The sequence below is a fragment of the Saccopteryx bilineata genome, chromosome 5 (assembly GCF_036850765.1).
Source record: "Saccopteryx bilineata isolate mSacBil1 chromosome 5, mSacBil1_pri_phased_curated, whole genome shotgun sequence".
NCBI classification, from domain to species: Eukaryota; Metazoa; Chordata; class Mammalia; order Chiroptera; family Emballonuridae; genus Saccopteryx; species Saccopteryx bilineata.
The window spans coordinates 103,318,534-103,340,204 of record NC_089494.1 but is presented as its reverse complement, the minus strand read 5'-3'; the positions used below and the strand labels follow the sequence as shown (position 1 = coordinate 103,340,204).

The 21,671-nt window shown below is 39.7% G+C and overlaps 1 protein-coding gene across 1 annotated transcript in view; it reads left to right on the top strand.

The window, feature by feature from the left end:
• The window catches only part of THSD7B (thrombospondin type 1 domain containing 7B), a 1,096,947-nt gene that overhangs the window by 341,889 nt on the left and 733,387 nt on the right, over positions 1-21,671 (top strand). Inside the window, exon 3 of the mRNA XM_066232872.1 lies at positions 12,868-13,678. Within this exon, the coding sequence (XP_066088969.1) occupies positions 12,868-13,678 (811 nt within the window). The remainder of the gene's footprint in view (positions 1-12,867; positions 13,679-21,671) is intronic.

Sequence of the window (21,671 nt, the reverse complement as noted above, 5' to 3'; positions counted from 1 at the left end):
CCACCCCCCCAGGCTATGTCCAGTTCCAATGAGAGGGTGACTCCACCAGGAAAGGCAGAGGGAGGTAGTATAGTTACTTCTTTGTCTCAGGAGCTGTTAAAATTCAGTATATTTTTCTAATCATTCGTGTACTAGCATGAAGTCTATCAAGTGATAAATGGTACCTTATAATAATTACTATTTTATTATGTAAATATAAACTGCCCCATAATTCAATTGACATTTCTTCAATTTCTTTTCATTTTAGGTCGAATACCCACAAAGCACTCTGTGAAATTTCAATTATTAAAGGGATAGGGAGGAGGTGGGGAGGACAAGAGGAGGCTAAAAGGAGGTGACACAGGCTGCAGGCCACAGCCCCATGTTCACCCAGCGAGCGAAGGGTAATGAGGGTAGATTTGCCCAGTGCACTACTGAATGAGGCCTTGAATGTCCTGTGGGGCTGTCAGCCATCGGGCTGATGAGGGACGTATTTAATGTTACTTCTCTCATTCCTTTTAATTATTAAATATAGTGGTGATTATTGCTGTGGGTTTCCATCTCAGCTAAAACTAAATTTAGGTGTATTAAAAATATAATCTTTTTTATTCATCTTTAACTTACTTCAATTATTTATGTTGAGTTTTCTTTGCCATCAGAGTCTCTTGTTTCTCTCTCTGGGAGATTCTTCTTTTTTTTGGGGGGGGGGAGATCCTTCTTAAGCCATCAGTCCACACTGCTCACCACTTGTACCACCCTTATTCCTGACAGACTGGCTGGTGGCTGTCTAGAACTTGTGTGCCATTCTCAGTCCTTTGTGATGCTTTCCCGCTGTGCTGAGTGCTTGCATTTTTAGGAGGGGCTCAGTGACCTTGAGTCCCTCTGCCTGGACATCCCAGGCTGTCCCCTTCTCTCTCTCCCTCACCCCCTCTCACTTCCTTTCCCCTCTCCCCTTTCCATTCTGATCAGTTTGCTCCAGGCAGGAGAAGTGCCAGAGAGGAAGGTTTCTGTGTAGAGCTGGTAGATGTGTGCCTGGGGAGGACCTCACCCTCAGTAACACCCAACAGAACCTTCTTAATGCTGAACTTCTGGCAACACAGAAACCAGCTACCTGCTAGACTGCGTTCATTTTCAAAATTGCCTTCCCATCACCTTCTCCGAATAAATCTCTGTGTTTCTGTCAATAACACATACTTCTTAAACATGTTCCTCCCATTTCCCTAACCCCACACATAGGTGGGTACTGAGTTTCTGACTCAAACTGCACTTTTCAGAAAACAATACCACTCAGCACCCAGCCGGGCTGTGAGCAGGAAGACATTTTCTACAGAATGCTCGTGGTTCTAGCTGGGAGCCTGCATGCTGGCAGGTTTCCCTTGCTCTGGTGCTTCCTCCTGTGGTGAGGAGCAGTCCAAGTCAACAGCCTTAATGCACACCCTTCTGGCCTTTCCTTTCTTTGGTGTTTTTCTCAGAATATGAAAATGTAATCATGGCCCTGGCTGGTTGGTTCAGTGGTAGACTGTCAGCCGAGCATGTGGAAGTCCCAGGTTCGATTACCGGTCCGAGCACACAGAAGAAATGACCATCTACTTCTTAACGCCTCCCCCTCCTACTTCTCTTTCTCTTTCTCCCTTTTCCTCCCATGGCCATGGCTCAATGGAGCAAAGTTGGCGCTGGGCACTGAGGATGGCTCCATGGCCTCACCTCAGGCACTAAAATAGATAGGTTGCTGAGCAATGGCCCCAGATGGGCAGAGCATCCCCTGGTATGCGGCTTATGGGGTGGATTTCAGTTGGTGTGCATGAAGAGTCTGTTTCTCTGCCTCCCAGTCTCTCACTTAATTAAAAAATAAAAATGCAATCATGTCAACAAACTCTAAAGAGATCACATTCACACTTTAAAAAAAAAACTTTTTACCAATATTCCTAAAAATATCTAAGAAACTTAAGGCATCTGGAAGTTCTTGAAACTGCAAAGCTGCGTTGAGGACTGCATGACTCACTTGTTGTGAAGTGTTGAGCAGAGTCTGCCCACAGCTGCTGCTGACATCGTAACAAACCTTTGACTACCGTGATTTCCATCTCCTATCAGTTTTTAAGTTTGTGATTGGAAGGCCAGGATGATAGGAATGATTTTCATTGTTATTTATTTGAATTCTTCCTTTTTATTAGGAAAAAAAAAGCATTTGATTGAGTTAAATTGCTGTGTCAGTTAGGGCATTCATATCAGAGCTCTAAGATCAAAGGTATTTCTGTAGAATTGAGTATTTCAGTACATTAACATGCTACCTCAAAGCCTGGACGCCCCTCCCTGAATGCATGTACTTTGTGGAGCCTGGCTCGAAGAGCCCAGAGTTGAAAGAGAGAATACTGACATTAGAAGTGAACTTGGGGAAAGCCAGTATTTAAGAATTCTGTTGGGCATTATATTGGAGGTTTCTTCCTTTAAGCATAAGGGAAATTTTAAAAAAAGTTTTTTATCCCCTCTTTGGGGAAGAACTATCAACCTATTTGTGTGATGAGTTTCTAGTGGTGATATTACTCCTAGTTATAGTCAGACATGACCCTGCTTCCTACAATGCTGTTTGTTCCACCTTCAGTAGGGACGGTGGCACTGGGAATAGAGTGGTGGACAGGACCCACATGCTTCTGCTATCATGTGGTTTATAATCAAGTGGGAGGGACAAGTATTATACCATGGATTATACAATTGGATTTGTAATTGCAAGAGTGATGAATGCTTTGTAAAAGAGTAGTAAGGTACTCTCAGAGCTTGGGGAAGAGTTCCCCAAGGTGGGGACTTAAAATCTGAAGATTGAGTAGAAATTAAGTTGGGCTCTAGGGGATGCAGCATGTGATTTGGCTTGAGGGACAAGCCATGTTGCAGCCCAGGCATGAGAGGACGCTTGGAGCACTGGAGGAACGGCAAGGCGCCAGTACGACTGGGGTTCACTGTGAGTGAATGTGGGTGGCCCAGGCAGTCAGAATCCAGTGGGGTAGAATGGGCCGGAGAGGGTAGGCACTTGCACATCTTGTTAAATTTTTTGTTTTTCTTTATTCTGAGAGGAATAGGAAGCTGCTGATGAGCTTTAAGTATGGAAGTGATATAGATGTCAAGCTGCACCCAAAGTGGTACAAATTTTAGTTATTCAAAGATATATGTCTGCAATCTGGAGAAATGAATGATATCCTGGGTGGAGTGGGGTGGGACAGTAGATTCTGGAAGGCCAGACTAGAGGTTACTCTTTCCAGTTCTACAAAAGAAAGTGGTGACTGGGACAAGGGTGTTGGCAGGGGGGATGAAAAAGTATGGCTGGGTTGGGTTGTGTTGCGAGGGAAAGCTGATGGGGGTTGATCGGACTTGATGTTTGTAAACAGAGCCTTTGGGATGCTCATTAGCCTATATAAGATACATACATTTTTGGTTGTTTCTACATAGAAAAAAAAATACTGTGATTTAACCATAGTACTGCTGTTTCTCAAATTTTTTTTTTCCAAATACAGTAACTGGGAAATTATTTTTCAGAACAGAAGAATAGTGTCTCAAATAGTCTTAAATTACTCTTTCAACACAGGAATAATTATTTCTTTGAAAAAGGAATTAGATGGATTAGATGTTCTGTTCACCACAATGCAGCTTATGTTTTGTTCTCTCTCATTGTCCATTATGAATGTCTGCTACTGGAGGGAGAGATGTGTGGAGAAGCAGATATTCTCCATATAATCCTTAGAAAATCAAAGTTACTGAGAAGAGAATATTATCTCCAATATGTTCTAGTATAAATTTTATCCTAAGGGAAATTAATTCTGGAGTTCTGTTACTGGCCGCCACCCAGCGCTTTTGCTCTGTGCATTTTTAAAGACTATGTGCATGGTCACAACACCGCTGCCGTTCCAGCAAACGTTTGATCAACAATGCTCCAGCCTCCAGTGTCAAGCCCAAAATACGGTACATTGATTATTCACTGTGGAATTAGCACTCTTTCTTCTCTTTCATGGTCAGGGACACAGTTTAAATTGGCTTTCTGTGTAGGATAAAGAAAACAGATTCCTGGGCCTCCTGAAGTGTGTTCACTGCCTGGGTGGTCAATAAGCTAGGGGAGAAAGTCCTTCAAAACAGCATAGTGAGCGACTCAGCTTTTCCCTGTTGCTGACTTAGTCTCCATTGCCTTTTCCTCTTAGCTGATCCAAGACAGCCTCTGCGTAAATGATTTTCTTCCACTTCTCCAGGGAACATAAAAGGCTTAACAGAAGAGTTTATTGTAAGTAAAGTCCAGTTGAGTAGAGCCACATTTATGGGATGAGAATATTCCATAAATATCCCTTGACAGATATCAGAGCCATAGGAGTTCCGGGGCCAGCACCTGAGCCAGGCCATTGAGCGGGGACGAGGAGCTTTAGGCCAGAGAGGAGGGCAGGGCTCTGGGTCTTCATACCAGCCATGCTCAGAATGGAACCCCTTCCAAATACTGTATATTTTACCTTTGGGCTCTGCAAGGCTTAGTTGGCTTAAGAGATATTGCTGTTAAAAACAGTTAAACTGCAGTTGTGGAAAAGGTTAGGAGTCGATAGAATTGTGGAGACATTCCAGTCTCAGGGCTCCTTGATTGGTCTTTGACTTCATGCTTTGAGGGTCTTATCTGGCAAAGCAAACCAGTATCAATAATATATGTAAGATCTTGGGACGACAGTAGGTATTTTAAAAAAAATGGCAGCTGTTACTTATATAGCTATTGTTATTTTAGAGACAGATCATTCCTGATTGGAGCCTGAGACTTCTTTGGTGTGCAGAAACCCCGAACCTTGCTGGATGGTCCTGCACAAGGCGCTCAGTCATGTTCTTAAGCATGCAAAGGCAGAGGAATCACCCTCCACACTGTGAAGGGCCTCTGGCAGCAGCTCTCTGCTTCAGGTGCCAGTCCAAAAGACTGTAAGATCTCAGCATCAACTGGCAGTTTGCTGCTTGTGTTTTATGCGTTTTTATGTAATTTTCACTTTTTTGTTGTTTTTCCTGCCTTTCTTCTCCCACACCTTGGATTACAACTGTTGACAGTTCTTACTCTTCCCTTGTAGTCTCAGAACTGTTCAGATGGAGCCAGGGTGGTATGATATAAGCATCACTGGACTGGGTGTCAGGGATGGAATTGTCAGTCCCGTCGGTACTCAGAATGACTGTGTGACTTTCGACAAGTGATTGAATTTACCTGGGCTTTATTTCCTCCTTGAAACACTGTATGTGGGCTATAAGATTCCCTTTCATTCCCACACTGTGGGCAGTTAACAGGATTTATAGATTTTAGTGATCTGAAAAGATCTACTTTGTGAAATGCAGTGAAATATATGAGATTTGAGAGTCTCTTTTTGGCTTCAGAATTTTTAGAAAGTGGGACCAAAACCAAATATATTGATAAACAATTTTAAAGGGTAGTTTTTTGTCTGTGGTATTCACATTAACTGATGAGTTGTTCAGCTATATCTCTACTCTGCTTTGCTGACAGAATACTTTTAACGGATGTTCTAGCCACTGGCAACTAATAATCGGTAGTCATGAGTGATAAGTAACAGAGAGGCTTTGCTTTTTATTCAGAGGTATCTGTCCACAATGATGAAATGAACTGAGAACATGCTGTTAGGTGTCACACAAAACCATAATCACAGAAGGAGTCTGGGATACGAGCACTAATGCTTGTGCTTGCTTTGGAGTTAAATATAGTAGTCCAAATGCTGTCATGTGCTCACATGGAATCCTGAAATGTCTTCAAAAGTAAATCTTTATACCTATGAAAATGAAAGTTATATCTGGAAACTTGTAATTGTTGCTGTTAAATGTTTTAAAAGAGAACTGTTGGAATATTTTAGCATACATATCCTTCAGATCACAAATGTGTTTTGGACATAGTTTTAAAATTAATAAAGGATATTTGTGGTTCCTATAAAAATGCAATGGGATTTTTTTTAATAAAATACATTAGGATTTGAATTCCTTCTCATTTAACATTTTTTCTAGGTTGTTACATTTTCTATGTTGTATTTCTATTGATCTGATGCATAACTCACTAATGGCTCTAACAAACATGTTTTCTCTGGGACTTGAGTAAATATTGTGTGGCTTTGTGTGTCATCTGCTAGTGAAGGTTTTTAATTATCATGATAGATTTAGAAATGTAGTCTTGGAAACTGTCATCTCTTCAGGCTGCTGTCGGCATACCTGTCTCTGGCCCTCTCTCCCAGTTTCAAGTTTATGGTGTTAGATCTAATGGGCTCCAGGATGTCAAAGCATTAGACTGTTAATCCTGTGTATAAAGTAAGTATAAATAGGCCTGAAGCAGGGACCAAGAGTTCTCTTCATGAGCAAATTGGCATTCCATCTAGTGCACAGATTTTGAGTGATATTTAATGTCTTGTTCATTTATATATTCCCAGAGTCTAACACATTACCTTTCAAGTAGCAGGTAATTAATAATTGTTATTTTAATAAGTGAATTCTCAGACAACACTTTTTTTTTTAGTCTTTGGGTTCTTTGATGGATTTTAGAAAGTGTGATTTCTTAGATAATTGTCCATCCACTATGCAATGGAGATATAATTTCCATTAACTCATGGTTGATATGAAAGCTCTTTGAAAAGTTACCACATAAATTTCAAGCTGTTTCTTGGAGGTGAAGCATCTTATCAATAAGACTATGTTGTTTGATCTTGTATTTGGTAACTGAGATTTACGAGTGCTTTGATGTAGTAATGATCTACAAATAATTTTTTAAAATACTTAAGCTCTGCATTGGCATTTATGTCGTTCTTCAACTCCTTCACTGAACTTAAAAATAAAGCAATGTCAGGATAATAAAAGCTGTGGTTAAAAATGAAGAATAAAGCAAACATCTCTTCCTACTGCATAGATCAGGGGTCCCCAAACTACGGCCCGCGGGCCACATGTGGCCCCCTGAGGCCATTTATCCGGCCCCCGCCGCACTTCCAGAAGGGGCACCTGTTTCATTGGTGGTCAGTGAGAGGAGCATAGTTCCCATTGAAATACTGGTCAGTTGGTTGATTTAAATTTACTTGTTCTTTATTTTAAATATTGTATTTGTTCCCATTTTGTTTTTTACTTTAAAATAAGATATGTGCAGTGTGCATAGGGATTTGTTCATAGTTTTTTTTATAGTTTGGCCCTCCAATGGTCTAAGGGACAGTAAACTGGCCCCCTGTGTAAAAAGTTTGGGGACCCTTGGCATAGATGGTATTACACCAGGATTGCTGCCTCAAACAGTGGCTAGAACTGTGCAGAAGCTAAAGGGAGTCGGTTCATTCTCTCTGCTGTCTTGTCCTCTAGAACTCTTTTTACTTTATTTTATTTTTTCAGGCATCTTAGTGAATACCACACCTAAAATTCAGGCATCCAGCAGGTTGTCTTAAATTAATGATCAGATTGGGGGATACATTCATCTAAACTAATCAAGTTAAAGATAACTTAATTAAGAAAATAAAATTAGCCAGCACATATCTGCTTCTAAAGGAATATTACATTAGAGCATTCAGGTATTTGCACTTTCTGCAGAAACACTGGCAGAAAAAAGAGAGAAATCACAATCTTAAATGGGAATGTGACCTAAGAGTTCACCAGTGCAAATAATTTACTTCTACACTAGAATTTTAACCTGTTAATTGAAACTGACATGCCTTAAAATATGTAACACTTTATTCCAGGGTAACTGTGTCTGTCTCACAGAAAGCATAGTAAGCTGTAGGTGGATGATGATTTTTACATAATGTTGATCCAAGTATATAATTACAGACTTGCTATTCTTATTATATCATTGAAATGTTTTCTATAAATGTAACACCGTATGAGTTTTAGAGCCTTATTATGTCTGTAATCTTTAAATTCTTAAATTGTTCTAAATTTTGTTTTATTTTTATTACTTGAAACCTGATTTCAATTAAGAAATATAAAATGATTGACGTTTAAAAACAGAAGTTTATTTTATATTTTCTTTAGATTATTTATCTCAGATATATATTCTGAATGTAATTCTATTTTATATACATACACATTTAAAGGTGATTCTCTTTTTCTTCAAACAACTGTACAAAGTTTTCATATGTTTTTATTTCTGAACTTGAGCAAGAGATGTAAGATTCCTCAAATTGTAGGTCACATTTCCCTTTAATAGGCATGTTTTCTGAAATAGCAGAATCCCTCAGGGCCGTGTGATTTTCACTATTGTGTGTGTTTAAAGTTCATGACCAAACAAACTGAATAAATCACGGAACACATTTTCTCTCCATGCCCGAAAACTGAAAATTATTATAGGTCAATTGCTGAGAGATTTCTCTCCATCTCATACATGTTGCTTGCAATTTGTTTTTCATTTAGTCCAAGCAAACACAATACACTTTACATTTGCTTGTTATCTACATGGTTTTGTTGTTGTTTGCTTTAACATAAGGAGAAACTATTCTCCATCGACTGTGCTTTTCTAAATGTACTGACTAATGTGTACAAACATGCATGTATCTGTTTTTTTATTAATTTTAATGGGGTGACATTGATAAATCAGGGTACATATGTTCAGAGAAAACATCTCCAGATTATTTTGAATTTGATTATGTTGCATTCCCATCACCCAAAGTCAAATTGTCTTCCATTACCTTCTAACTGGTTTTCTTTGTGCCCCTCCCCTCCCCCCACCCCATGCATGTATCTTATTGTGCAAGAGCTGCTATCCTAAACTTCAAGGGCCAAGAGGGGAAATCATTGTTTACATTACCACATTGATTATTTGCTCTACTCATATTCAAAAGAATGTTAGCTAGCAAATAGAAGAGATTATAGCTAAGCTACTAACAAATCTGCCTGTGATTTTAGGATCACATGTACCAAGGTACAACCTGGAAAGGGCTCTTTTCACCTGTAGGGCAAAAGCCTATGCTAGGAGACAACAGGCCTGGAGTCCCCTTCTAGTTGACCACATGCTGACTATGTACTCTTGGCAGTGCTTTGTAACTTTTCTTAGGTTCATTTTGCCCAAGGATAAAATGTGCTGCTAGCCCCATCCCAGGAGACTTAACAAAAACAGGAAGGAAAGAAGAGAGGAAGGTGTTTGGCAAATCATTAGTGGCTCACTGTTTTGTTTTGTTTTGTTTTTATCTTAATTTGCCTTGATTTGTAGTGTGGTAAAAATCCTCCCACCATGGCCAATTTCCAACAGTGAACAATTTAACAGCCGCCTGGTAAAATTCCTAAATATTTAACAGTCCCCTGGTACCAGCCAAGTATACACACCACTGCTAGCCCTCAATAAATGGCTGTAATTATTTCTTTCTTGTCTTTTCTTTTTATCTTCCCTTCCCTTCCCTTCCCATCCCTCCCCTCCCCTCACTTTTCCTTCCTTCCTTCCTTCCTTCCTTCCTTCCTTCCTTCCTTCCTTCCTTCCTTCCTTCCTTCCTTCCTCCCTCCCTCCCTCCCTCCCTCCCTCCTTCCCTCCTTCCCTTCTTCCTTCCTTCCTTCCTTCCTTCCTTCCTTCCTTCCTTCCTTCCTTCCTTCCTTCCTTTCTTTTCTTTTCTTTCGCTTTATTTCTTTCTTTTACAAAAGGACGGGAGATAGTGAGACGACTCCTGCATGTGCCCTGACAGGGAGCCACCCAACATATCTGTCAGGGGCCAATGCTCTAGTGCTGATCTATTTTTAGCACCTAAGGCTGATGTGCTAGCTGTGGGAGGGGACGAAGGATAGAAGGTGGAGAAAGAGACTTCTCCTATGTACCCTGACCAGGATTCGAACCCAGGACGTCCATACACCAGGCTAATACTCTATCTACTGAGCCAGTGACAAGGGATTATTTCTAGATAGTTATCTTTTGTCTCCATTGATCTAGGAAAACAATTTCTGGTTGGTAAAATTCTGTATAGATGGAGGATGAGAAAGCTAGGGAAAGAATAGTAATTTATAATGTTTAATATATTATGATTTCAAATAACTAAAATGAGCTACCCTCTGAATATTGAAAGTAGATGAAAAACTTATAATAAAAACATTTAATAATAAGAAATGTGTTAATTAAATACTTTAAATATAAGAATATGGACCACTTTATAAAATGTCCTAGGTGAATTAAATTTAATATTAACATTTCAAGATTATTTAGAAATTACTCAATTTTTTTGTTCTTAGAAACTTTAACCTTCACACACACACACAAAATCCTAAATAAAAAATTATGTATATTTCATATGTAAACAAATATAGATAATTGACAGCCATTATTTTAAAACCCAGTGCTTTATAAAAAAGGTTCTTTTAATTTTATCCAATAACTGTTTTATAACATTCAAGGCTGATTTTAGATTATAAAAATTTGCCGCAATAATTGTTCTTTGAAATATTTTTTTACCAAGTAACTATGTGATCTTTTTTTTTTCCTGTAATAATGCAAATTTGCATGCACAGTCTGGCATGATGGACATGGGATGGCATATTAAACTGAAATTGCTCCACAACGTCTGGACATACTGTATTTCCCCAGGTATAAGATGCACTTTTTTTGAAAAATTTAGGGTCTAAAATCTGGGTGCATCTTATACAGTGGTTGTAGATTTTTTTATTTGCATTTTCCACTTTTTCATGTGGATGAAGAGTTGTATGAATTTTATGATGAATAAAACTTGAGTTCAGTAACTTTATATAATACACTTTTTTTCAAATTTCAGGCTCCAAAATTAAGGTGTGCCTTATACATGGGAGCATCTTATACATGGGGAAATATGGTATTAAGTTTGAAAGTAGCCTGACCAGGTGGTGGCACTGTGGATAGAGAGTTGGACTGGGATGTGAAGGACCCAGATTCAAGACCCCGTGGTCGCAAGCTTGAGCACGAGCTCATTTGGTTTGAGCAAAGCTCACCAGGTTGGACCCAAGGTCACTGGCTTGAGCAAGGGGTCACTCGGTCTGCTGTAGCCACCCCCCCCCCCCCAATCAAGGCACATATGAGAAATCAATCAATGAACAACTAAGGAACCACAACAAAGAATTGATGTTTCTCATCTCTCTCCCTTCCTGTCTGTCGGTTCCGATCTGTCCCTCTCTCTGACTCTCTCTGTCTCTCCCACACACACACACAAAAGTTTGAAAGTATCTTTTATGTAACAATGAACATCTCAATATACAAAGTTTAAAATTGTGGGTAATCTAAAAGGAGGTCATGAGACTTGAGTGCAGTTGATTTAATCAGTTTGTGCCAAGAACACCACTTCCCCTTTTGGTTTCCTGGACCATGCACAATGCTGGGACGACATGTTTGGGAAAGTACATGCAAACCCAAGGGCATTGGTGAGTAAGAGTTGATTTCCTTCAGTGAACCTCCCCTGCCCATTTCAGCAAGAAGAGACTCTAGCATGGAAATCCTAAAAGAAGAGAACGTATTTTCTTTGTTCATCTTTCTCATAGAGTAACAAATCATTGAAACTATGGCTCTGCATGGTATTGCCTCGCATACTAGGTTTACATATCCAGAGCCCGGTTGTGAGAAGAACTGGAATGACGGTGTACATTTGAACCTCTAACTATTGTTCTCATTGCAGCATATGGCCCCAAATGTTAATACCCATTTCTCTGGGGTCACTTATGATGTGCTTGTTAAATGCATGTGACTGTGTATACATGTACTGTTCCTAGAAATGTAATAGATGTGCATGAAAATATATTCCATGAAGTAATTAAGGGGCATTTTGGATGTTTGATCAGATTTGGAGAAAGAAAGATTGTATCTTCTCTCTCTCACCTGTGTAAATTAAAACATTTCTCAGGGTATGAATTGCTTTTATGATGATCACAATCTTAGTATAGGGCAAAGGTTACATGGTTCAGCTAATAAATGTTTTAATTATTGAATATTTAGGTGCACTGAAAGGGAGAAATATATTTTGACACAAAATGGGATTACTTGGAGTCCTTGTGAAAAGATATATTATTAGCCTCTGGACAAGCCAGCTGGTATATCTATAGATTAGATACAAAACATATGAGAAACATCAATGGGCAGGTCTTTCATCAGTCCATTTCTTTGACTCTTTCCCACAAGAACCAATTCATTAATTTAAAGATCTGGCATATTACAATGTAATGTTGGAAGTTTTACTTGGAGTCAATCCCTATCAATAATCAAAACAGGCATATTTCAAGGGTTATGGGAGCAGAGCTTCCATAGGCAATTCAGTGTGAATTCCTTTTTACCCAACTTTTATCCACTAGATCAGATTTTTTCTTTTTTTATGCAATGTACTTTGCAAGCAAAAAACAAAATTAAGGACAGCTACTTAGAAAATGAAAATATGTTTACAGTACTAAATTGGCAGGTTATCTTTAAATAACATATTTCTCTTCTGAACTATGTGGGATATTAGCATAAGAATTGAAAACATGAAAAATCTCACTTTATTAATACCTGGATTTAGTGCTTTTCTTCCTGATGAAACAATGCCTAACTAGAAAGTATTAATATTAAATTAGATATATAGTCTTTGGAATACAATAATTACAATGACTCCAATCATTTAAGTGTGTGTTTTCTGCTTGGCACGCCATTATATCATTGGTCCTCAGAACAGCTCTGTAAGTCAGTGCCTTTTATTTTCTCCCTGTGTAGTTAATAAAACTAAGGCTTAGAAATTTGAAGTAATTCATCCGAGTTTACATTGCTGGTGAGCAATAAAGTGCAGATTATATGAAAGTCAACTCATGGAGAGACCGTATTCTTAACCACTAAATTATATTGCCCACCAAAAGCCATGATTTCACACTGGTTGTGTTGGGAAGGCGTGCAAATTGCCGCGTTTCTGTGTGGATGGTGGCCTGGAGTTTCTGATTAACTTGTACCTATTTTTCTGCCTGTAGGACCCTGGGGAAGGTGTGCAGGAGACTGTGGGCCTGGAGGAGTCCAGACTCGCACACTGTGGTGCTTCCACTTGGAAGGTTGGACAGCACACCTCTCTAACTGTGATGAGAACAGTAGGCCTCCAAAGGAAAGAAGCTGCTTTCGAGTCTGTGACTGGCACAACGACCTCTTCCATTGGGAGGTTTCTGACTGGCACCACTGTGTGCTTGCTCCTACTTCCCTAGGCCAAGCCAAGCCTCGGGCTGCCGAGTGTGTGACGGCTCAGCATGGGCTGCAGCACCGGACTGTGCGCTGCATTCAGAAGTTGAACAGAACTGTGGTTGTAAATGAAATCTGTGAACATTTTTCCCCTCAACCCCCCATAGAACAAGCTTGCCTCATTCCTTGCCCCCGGGATTGTGTTGTATCTGAGTTCTCACAATGGTCCAAGTGTAGTACGGGATGTGGCAAGCAACTGCAGCACCGAACTCGCTTGGCCATTGCTCCGCCTCTCTATGGAGGTTCTCAGTGTCCCAACCTGACTGAGTCAAGAATCTGTGATGCTCCCATTTCCTGTCCTCTGGGGGAAGAGGAATATGCTTTTAGCCTTAAAGTTGGGCCGTGGAGTAAATGCAGACTGCCTCATCTTAAGGAAATTAACCTAAGCGGAAGAACTGTTCTGGATTTTAGCTCTGATTCAAAGGAGCAAGTCACCTTTAGACATCAAAGTTACAAGTCGCATCACCATGCCAAGCCTTGGGACATAGAGATAGGTTATCAAACCCGACAGGTTTGGTGTACAAGAAGTGATGGGAAAAATGCTATGTTAAGGTAGGAGGACTTCAGTGTTTATATCTTTGATTCACCTAAATATTGTACAGTGTAAGGTTATAAGATTTCCTTCTCTTTTTCTACAAAGAAAAAATTGTAATCAGCTTTGGGATTTGGGTTTTAGAAGTTTCATTTCAAAAGTGTTCAATTTCAATTAAAAAAATTTGAGTGTAGACTAGACAGTGCTCTGAATTCTTTCATAATTGGTAGTGCAACTATATTGGATGTTATATATAAATATTTCCACAATTTAACAAGTATCAACCAGTTAAAGCATTTTGTTACTATAGTAATAAAAGATATGATAAATATTCAAGCTTACTCTCAAATTTGTGATAATTTGTTATAATTTTTTATAAGGTTTGTTAAAGTTATTGTTTTTGTTTGTCTAGTTTTGTTTTCATAATTTTTTTTTTTGTATTTGAGCTGTGGATTTTTTGTTGTAGTAATAATATCAATAAATTAATCCAAGACAGCTTTCTTTGGCATTGATTAATAAAAATATTAACTTGAACAACTCATAAAGGAAATGAACTAAAATTTTTAAAAGCAATAGTTTAGGTTTTAAGATTATTTGTAATTGTTTTATTTTAAATTGCAGTATAAAAAATATCATGATGCAAACCCAGAAAACAGTCGGAAGTAGTATTTTTTTAATTTTCCCCTAGAAGGTCTTGAATAGAAGCACTGGTATATTGCCACATTTTTTTCCAAATTAAGATACCTTTCAAAAGTATTTAAATGACCGAATAATGAAACACTCATCTTTGGAATTAATCATTATCATCATTTACTTTTTTCTCGGAATACACAGCTGTCTGGGAGAGGCTCAAAAGACTACCTCTGCGATTCAAGAACAAAGTAGTGTTATGATTTTATTTTTTTTTCAATCGACTTCACAAATGAGCATATTTTATCTTGGAGTCTTCGTTCTGATTTATACCGTGTACAATTTGCAAATCCATTGAAGAGTGATTTTCTGCCTTTTATTGCCTGCCTCTGTGAAGCCCAAAAGATTAAGTAGATGATTTGGGTGATTATTGTTTGAATTTGTATATAGAATTCTGTAAAAGCATTGTTTACTTAATATTTCACATTAAGTTATGACATAGAATATTTTTTTTAATTTCTAGCTTTACCATGTTCTTTTAAAAATATTAATAGACTTTATTTTTAAAAACATTTTATATTTACAGATAAGTTGAATGGAAAATACAGAGTTCTCATGTACCTTCTCATCACTTCCCCTCGGCACATACACTATTTTAAGCAGATATCTTGCATTAGTGCAGTACATTTGTTACAATGGATGACCAAACATTGATACATTACTATAGCCCAGAGTACATTAGAGTTCACTGTTTGTGTTTACATTTTATAGGTTTGTACAAATATATAATGACGTGTATCCATCATTGTTGTGTCATACAGAACAGTTTCACTGCCCTAAAAATCTCCTGTCCTCCATCTATTAATCTCACTCTTCTTCCCCCTGAACGCCTGCTAACTGATGATCTTTCACTGCTCCATAGTTTTGCCTTTTCCAGAATGTCATAGAGTTGGATTAATGCAATGTATAGCCTTTTCTGTTTAGTTTCATTCACATGAACATATGCTTTTTTTCTTTATGACTATTGAAAAAAGATCACTTTAGCCCTGGCCGGTTGGCTCAGTGGTAGAGCGTCGGCCTGGCGTGCAGAAGTCCTGGGTTCGATTCCCGGCCAGGGCACACAGGAGAAGCGCCAATCTGCTTCTCCACCCCTCCCCCTCTCCTTCCTCTCTGTCTCTCTCTTCTCCTCCCGCAGCCGAGGCTCCATTGGAGCAAAGATGGCCCGGGCGCTGGGGATGGCTCCTTGGCCTCTGCCCCAGGCACTGGAGCGGCTCTGGTCGCAACAGAGCGACGCCCCAGAGGGGCAGAGCATCGCCCCCTGGTGGGCAGAGCATCGCCCCCTGGTGGGCGTGCCGGGTGGATCCCGGTCAGGCGCATGCGGGAGTCTTGTCTGACTATCTCTCCACGTTTCTAGCTTCAGAAAAATACAAAAAAAAGAAAAAAGATCACTTTAATTTACTATTTTTAAAACTATATGAACTAATTAATGTATTTGTATTCCAAAGAAAGCTTCATTCACTTGGCAATATACTTTTCAGATTCATGGCTTGATAAGTCAGTTCTTTTATCACTGAGTAGTCTACTGTCCGATTGTGTTTATCCATTTACTTATTGAAGGATATCTCAGCTGCTTCCAAGTTTTGGCAATTGTGTATAATTCTGCTATAAACATTCATGTGCAGATTTTCTTTTCTTTTTTTTTTATTTTTCTGAAGCTAGAAACGGAGAGACAGACAGACTCCCGCATGCGCCTGACCAGGATCCACCCGGCACACCCACCAGGGGGCGACACTCTGCCCACCAGGGGGCCGTGACCAGAGCCACTCCAGCGCCTGGGGCAGAGGCCAAGGAGCCATCCCCAGCACCTGGGCCATCTTTGCTCCAATGGAGCTTTGGCTGCGGGAGGGGAAGAGAGAGATAGAGAGGAAGGAGAGGGGGAGGGGTGGAGAAGCAGATGGGCGCTTCTCCTGTGTGACCTGGCCGGGAATCGAACCCAGGACTTCTGCAGGCCAGGCCGACACTCTACCACTGAGCAACTGGCCAGGGCCTCAGATTTTTTAATTGGACATATTTTTTTTTCAATGTATTTGGGTAAACACCAATGAGCACGATTCATGGATATTATAGTAAGTGTATGTTTAGTTTGTAGGAAATTGCCAAAGAGTTAAACTAGCTGTATAATATTTCATCCCTGAGAGCAATGAATGAGAATTTCGGTTGCCTAATATATTGGCTTTATTTGGTGTTCTCAATGCTTTGTGTCTTAGCCATTTTAATAGTTATGTAATGATATCTAGTTGTTTTAATTTACAATTCCTACTGATAATATGATGTTCAGTATCTTTTCATAAGCTTATTTGCCATCTGTATATCTTCCTTGTTGAGGTGGCTGTTTAAATCTTTTGCCTATTTATTGAGTTGTTCTTTTTCTTAAGTTTTGAGAGTTTTTTTTGAATATTTTAATTATTAGTCCTTTATTAGATATGTGTTTTAAAAATATCTTCCAGTGTGTGACTTGTCTTTTTATTCTCTTAACAATGTATTTTAGAAAAAAATTTTTTTTTACCTTAATGAAGTCCAATTTACCAATATTTCTGTCATGGGACATTCTTTAGTGTTAAAGCTAAAAAAAAAAAAGTTACCGAGAGGCTGAGAGTGACGTCAGAGAAATGGCGCCATAAGGAGCGATACCGATAAATCTCCCCCAAAATTCCACAAGATCTTCAATGAGACAGAAAAATCTATCCTTGGAGCCTCCAGCAGTTCCACACTAAATGCAAAGGTATGATTGAGTAAAAAATTGACTAAATATATAATCAACCCCGAAGGAAATAAGACAGAGGAAAAAACACTCCGCCTTCCTCACTAACCTCAATAAGGGCTGCTTTCACTGGGAACTGAGAGTATAGGAACTGAGGTGGGCATAGGGTGTGAATAGAACCAGGCTGTGGCACAAATATCTGAAGCAAGCTGTGGCACAGACATCCAAGCCGAGGAAAACTGTGCTTGTGGAAACACAGTAAACACAAGCTAACGCTTGCACCAAATCCAGACAAAGAAAAACAAGTAGCCATCCACCCCGATCTCCTGGTCAGTGCGCGCAGATAGTGTGCAAAAGATCCCTCCTAGAGTCTCAGGAGTGGGCGCCCATGTTCCCAGACAGAGGGGCAGAGTCAGAAGCCTTTGTGTGAGCCAAAACCGGAGTCTCAGGGTTGCCCCTGCACCCTGAAAAGCAGTGCGAGAGAAGTGAGCAGGACTGAAATTCCCTACACTTGAACTTCCCCTGGTGGTGAGGGAGCCTCATCCAGGGCGAGAGGCAGCTGGCCAGATATCCTGGTCGGCGAGTGCGGATAGTGGGTGAGAGATTCCCCTGGGAGTGGGCGCCCATGTTCCTGGACAGAGGGGAAGAGTCAGAGGCCTTTGCATGGGCTGTAACTGGAGTCTCAGTGTCACTGACCTGTGCCCTGAAGAGTGGTGCATGAAAACGAGATTCCCTACGCTTGATCTTCTCCAGGAGGGTGGGGCACCTCACCCAGCCATACAAGCTAACAGACCTTTGAAGGATTAGATTAACCCACAGTCTGCTCGCCTCCCAACTGATGTATGCGACCCTAACTGACAAGATCTCTTTCAGGTCAGCAATCTAAGACAAGAGGGGAGATATTCTTTAGTACCTCTTGTCATGCTATGCACATAGGGGTGGGAGCAACCTCTGATTAGCAGAGCTTGCTTACTCAGGGCTATATGTTAAAAAGAGGGATTTGGCAGCTTGTAAGTCTTCCTGCTTTGCAAACAGTGAATAGGGCATCTTCTACCCAGCCAAAACAGGTTACAAAGTGCCAAAAGCCTGGGGAAAGGGGTACCACAGAGTGCTGAGGCATTCAGGACATGCCTAGAGGCACACAGAAAGGCACCTTGAAAACAATTGGCTCCCAGCCCTGCCTGATTATGCGAGCAGCTCTGACTGATTGAGCCTTACCCAGAGCCCTGCACTGAGTAGGAATAGAGTGACGATTTGCCAGCTCTTTGAGCCTCTTACTCTCCAGGCAGAGGCAGCAGCAACCCCATAGCTGGATCATCAGGCTGCTAATTCAGGGAGGAAAGACTAGGAGAGAGGTTCAGGGAAAACGAACTATCTCTTTGTTAGAGTCTGCAAGTGCTAATTAGCCTCAACTGCCAATGAAACTGAAGCCCAATATATGACATTGCCATAGAGATTTATCAACTGCAAACCTCTACCTAAATGTGCCACAGGGGCAGAACCTGGGGTACAGAGTCACCGACCAGGAAGAGGGAGAGAAAAGAAAGAGCAAGAAGATGACCTCTCAAAATCAAGAATAGCCCTGGCCGGTTGGCTCAGTGGTAGAGCATCGGCCTGGCGTGCAGAAGTCCCGGGTTCAATTCCCAGCCAGGGCACACAGGAGAAGCGCCCATCTGCTTCTCTACCCCTCCCCCTCTCCTTCCTCTCTGTCTCTCTCTTCCCCTCCTGCAGCCAAGGCTCCATTGGAGCAAAGATGGCCCGGGCGCTGGGTATGGCTCCTTGGCCTCTGCCCCAGGTGCTATAGTGGCTCTGGTTGCAACAGAGCAATGCCCCAGAGGGGCAGAGCGTCGCCCCCTGGTGGGCGTGCTGAGTGGATCCGGGTCTGGCGCTTGCGGGAGTCTGTCTGACTGTCTCTCCTGGTTTCTAGCTTCAGGAAAAAAAAAATCAAGAATAATCCACAGACTTTACAGCCTATCCTATTTTATTATATTTGTTCATTTGTTTCTCTTATCTTCATGTCTTGATTATTTTTTCCTCTTCCAATTTGGTTGTTTAATTCTTTGCCAGTCTTACTCTCTCCTCTCCTTGAACAACACTACCCATAAGTGTTACATCTCCCATTATCTTTTCTTTCTTCTTCCTTTCTCTCTATGAGGGTTGCACTCCAAAACACTTAACTCTTTCTCTCTCACTCCTTTTGATCTTTTTTTCTTCTTTTTGTGTTTTCCTCTTTCTTTTTTTCTCCCTCTATATTAGTTTCTTCTTTTCTCCTTTACTTTTCCTCTCATTCAATCCTCAATCACGAACAAATTATATTATTTGGGACTCAAATTTTTCTTTGTGGTGCTTTGGAAGTATTTTACTTTGTTTTTTAAACTCACTAACAGTGCTCCCAACCCTGGCTCTCCATTTCATCTAGTTTTAGTTCCACTGAATACAATAGTAATTTTTAATTTTTTTTTCCATTTTTTCAGTTTCCCTCTTATTCCTCTCATTTTATCTCTTAGTTAACCATCACCTAAAAGCTAATAATTTTATTCTTGACCCAAATTTTTTCCTTTTTTGCATTTTGTGGGTCCATACCCCCTTTTTTGCCCCTTTATCACTTTTCCCCAATGCAGGCCCTCTATTGTAGGTACTGTTTGTTCTATTTCACACAATATAATTCACAGTTTAAAACAAGATTTTCACAAGAAGGAGGGGAGAGGAAAAAAGTGGGATAAAAAGGGAAATAATAATTTATTTTTTATTTTTTTAACTTTTTATTTTTTTATTTTTTATTTTTTCAGACACAGAGAGAGTCAGAGAGAGGGATTGACAGGGACAGACAGACAGAAAAGGAGAGATGAGAAGCATCAATTATTAGTTTTTCGTTGGGCATTGCAACACCTTAGTTGTTCATTGATTGCTTTCTCATATGTGCCTTGACCGTAGGCCTTCAGCAGACCGAGTAACCCCTTGCTCCAGGCAGCGACCTTGGGTCCAAGCTGGTAAGCTTTGCTCAAACCAGACGAGCCCGTGCTCAAGGTGGTGACCTCAGGGTCTCGAACCTGGGTCCTCCGCATTTCAGTTCGATACTCTATTCACTGCGCCACCGCCTGGTCAGGCAACTTTTTATTTTTTATTCTTATTAGTACTATCAACAGAACCACAGATGCCTTTAAGGAAAATAAAATAAAATATTATTGATACAAAGAACAGAGAAGTAGCACAGATACATGAGGAAAAATCTATGGAGAAAAAATTTAATATATTGAAAAACTTGGAGCTAAATGACAGAGAATTTAAAGTAGAAATCCTAAAAATACTCAGAGATATACAAGAAACACAAAAAGGCAATTTAGGGAGCTCAGAAGACAATTCAACTAACACAAAGAATATATTACCAATAAAATTGAAATTATAAAAACAAATCAAACCGAGATGAAAAACTCAATTCATGAGCTGAAAAACAAGGTAACAACCTTAGCTAATAGAACAGGCCAGATAGAAGGTAGGATTAGTGAAATAGAAGACAAGCAACTTGAGGCACAACAGAGAGAAAAAGAAAGAGACTCAAAAATTTAAAAAAATAAGAAAGCCCTAGAGGAATTGTCTGACTCCATCAAAAAAAATAACATAAGAATAATAGGTATATCAGAGGGAGAAGAGAGAGAAAATGTAATGGAGAACATATTCAAACAAATAATAGATGAGAACTTCCCAAGCCTGTGGAAAGAAGTAAAGCCTCCAATTCAAGAAGCAAACAGAACTCCCAGTTTTCTTAACCCCAACAAACCTACTCCAAGGCACATCATAATGAAATTGGCACAAACCAATGACAAAGAAAAAATTCTCAAGGCAGCCAGGGAAAAGAAGAACACAACATATAAAGGAAGGCCCATTAGATTATCATCGGATTTCTCAACAGAAATTCTATAAGCTAGAAGAGAGTGGACCCAAATATATAAAGTCCTGAAAGAGGAACTTTCAGCCAAGAATACTATACCCATCAAAGCTTTCCTTCAAATACAAAGGAGAAATAAAAACATTCACAGATACATAAAAGATGAGGGAATTTGTCATTAGAAAACCCCCACTCCAGGAATTACTAAAGGGGGTTTTCCAAACAGATACAAAGAACAAAACAAAGCAAAACCACAAATAAAAGCTCTACCAAAAAACAATAAAACCAAATTTAAACAGTGACAACAAAAACATACAAAAAGAAGTTGTAGAGGGCAGAAATTAACAGTAGCAAAGGCGATGGAGTACAGAAGTACTCACAAAATAGTGCATTACAATGAACAGGGTAGGAACCCTTTTCATTACTTAATGGTAACCACCTTTGAAAAAACCACCACAGAAGCACATGATTTTAAAAAGATAGCAACAGAGGAATGAAGTATGGAATACAACCAAACAAAAACAAAGGATAAAAAACCAAAGAAAAGAATCAACAAGACACAAAACTGACAGAAAGCAATTTATAGAATGGCAATAGGGAACTCACAAGTATCAATAACTAAACTAAATGTAAACAAATTAAACTCACCAATAAAAAGTCACAGAGTAGCAGAATGGATTAAAAAAGAAAATTCAACTGTATGCTGCCTACAAGAAACTCATCTAAGCAACAATGA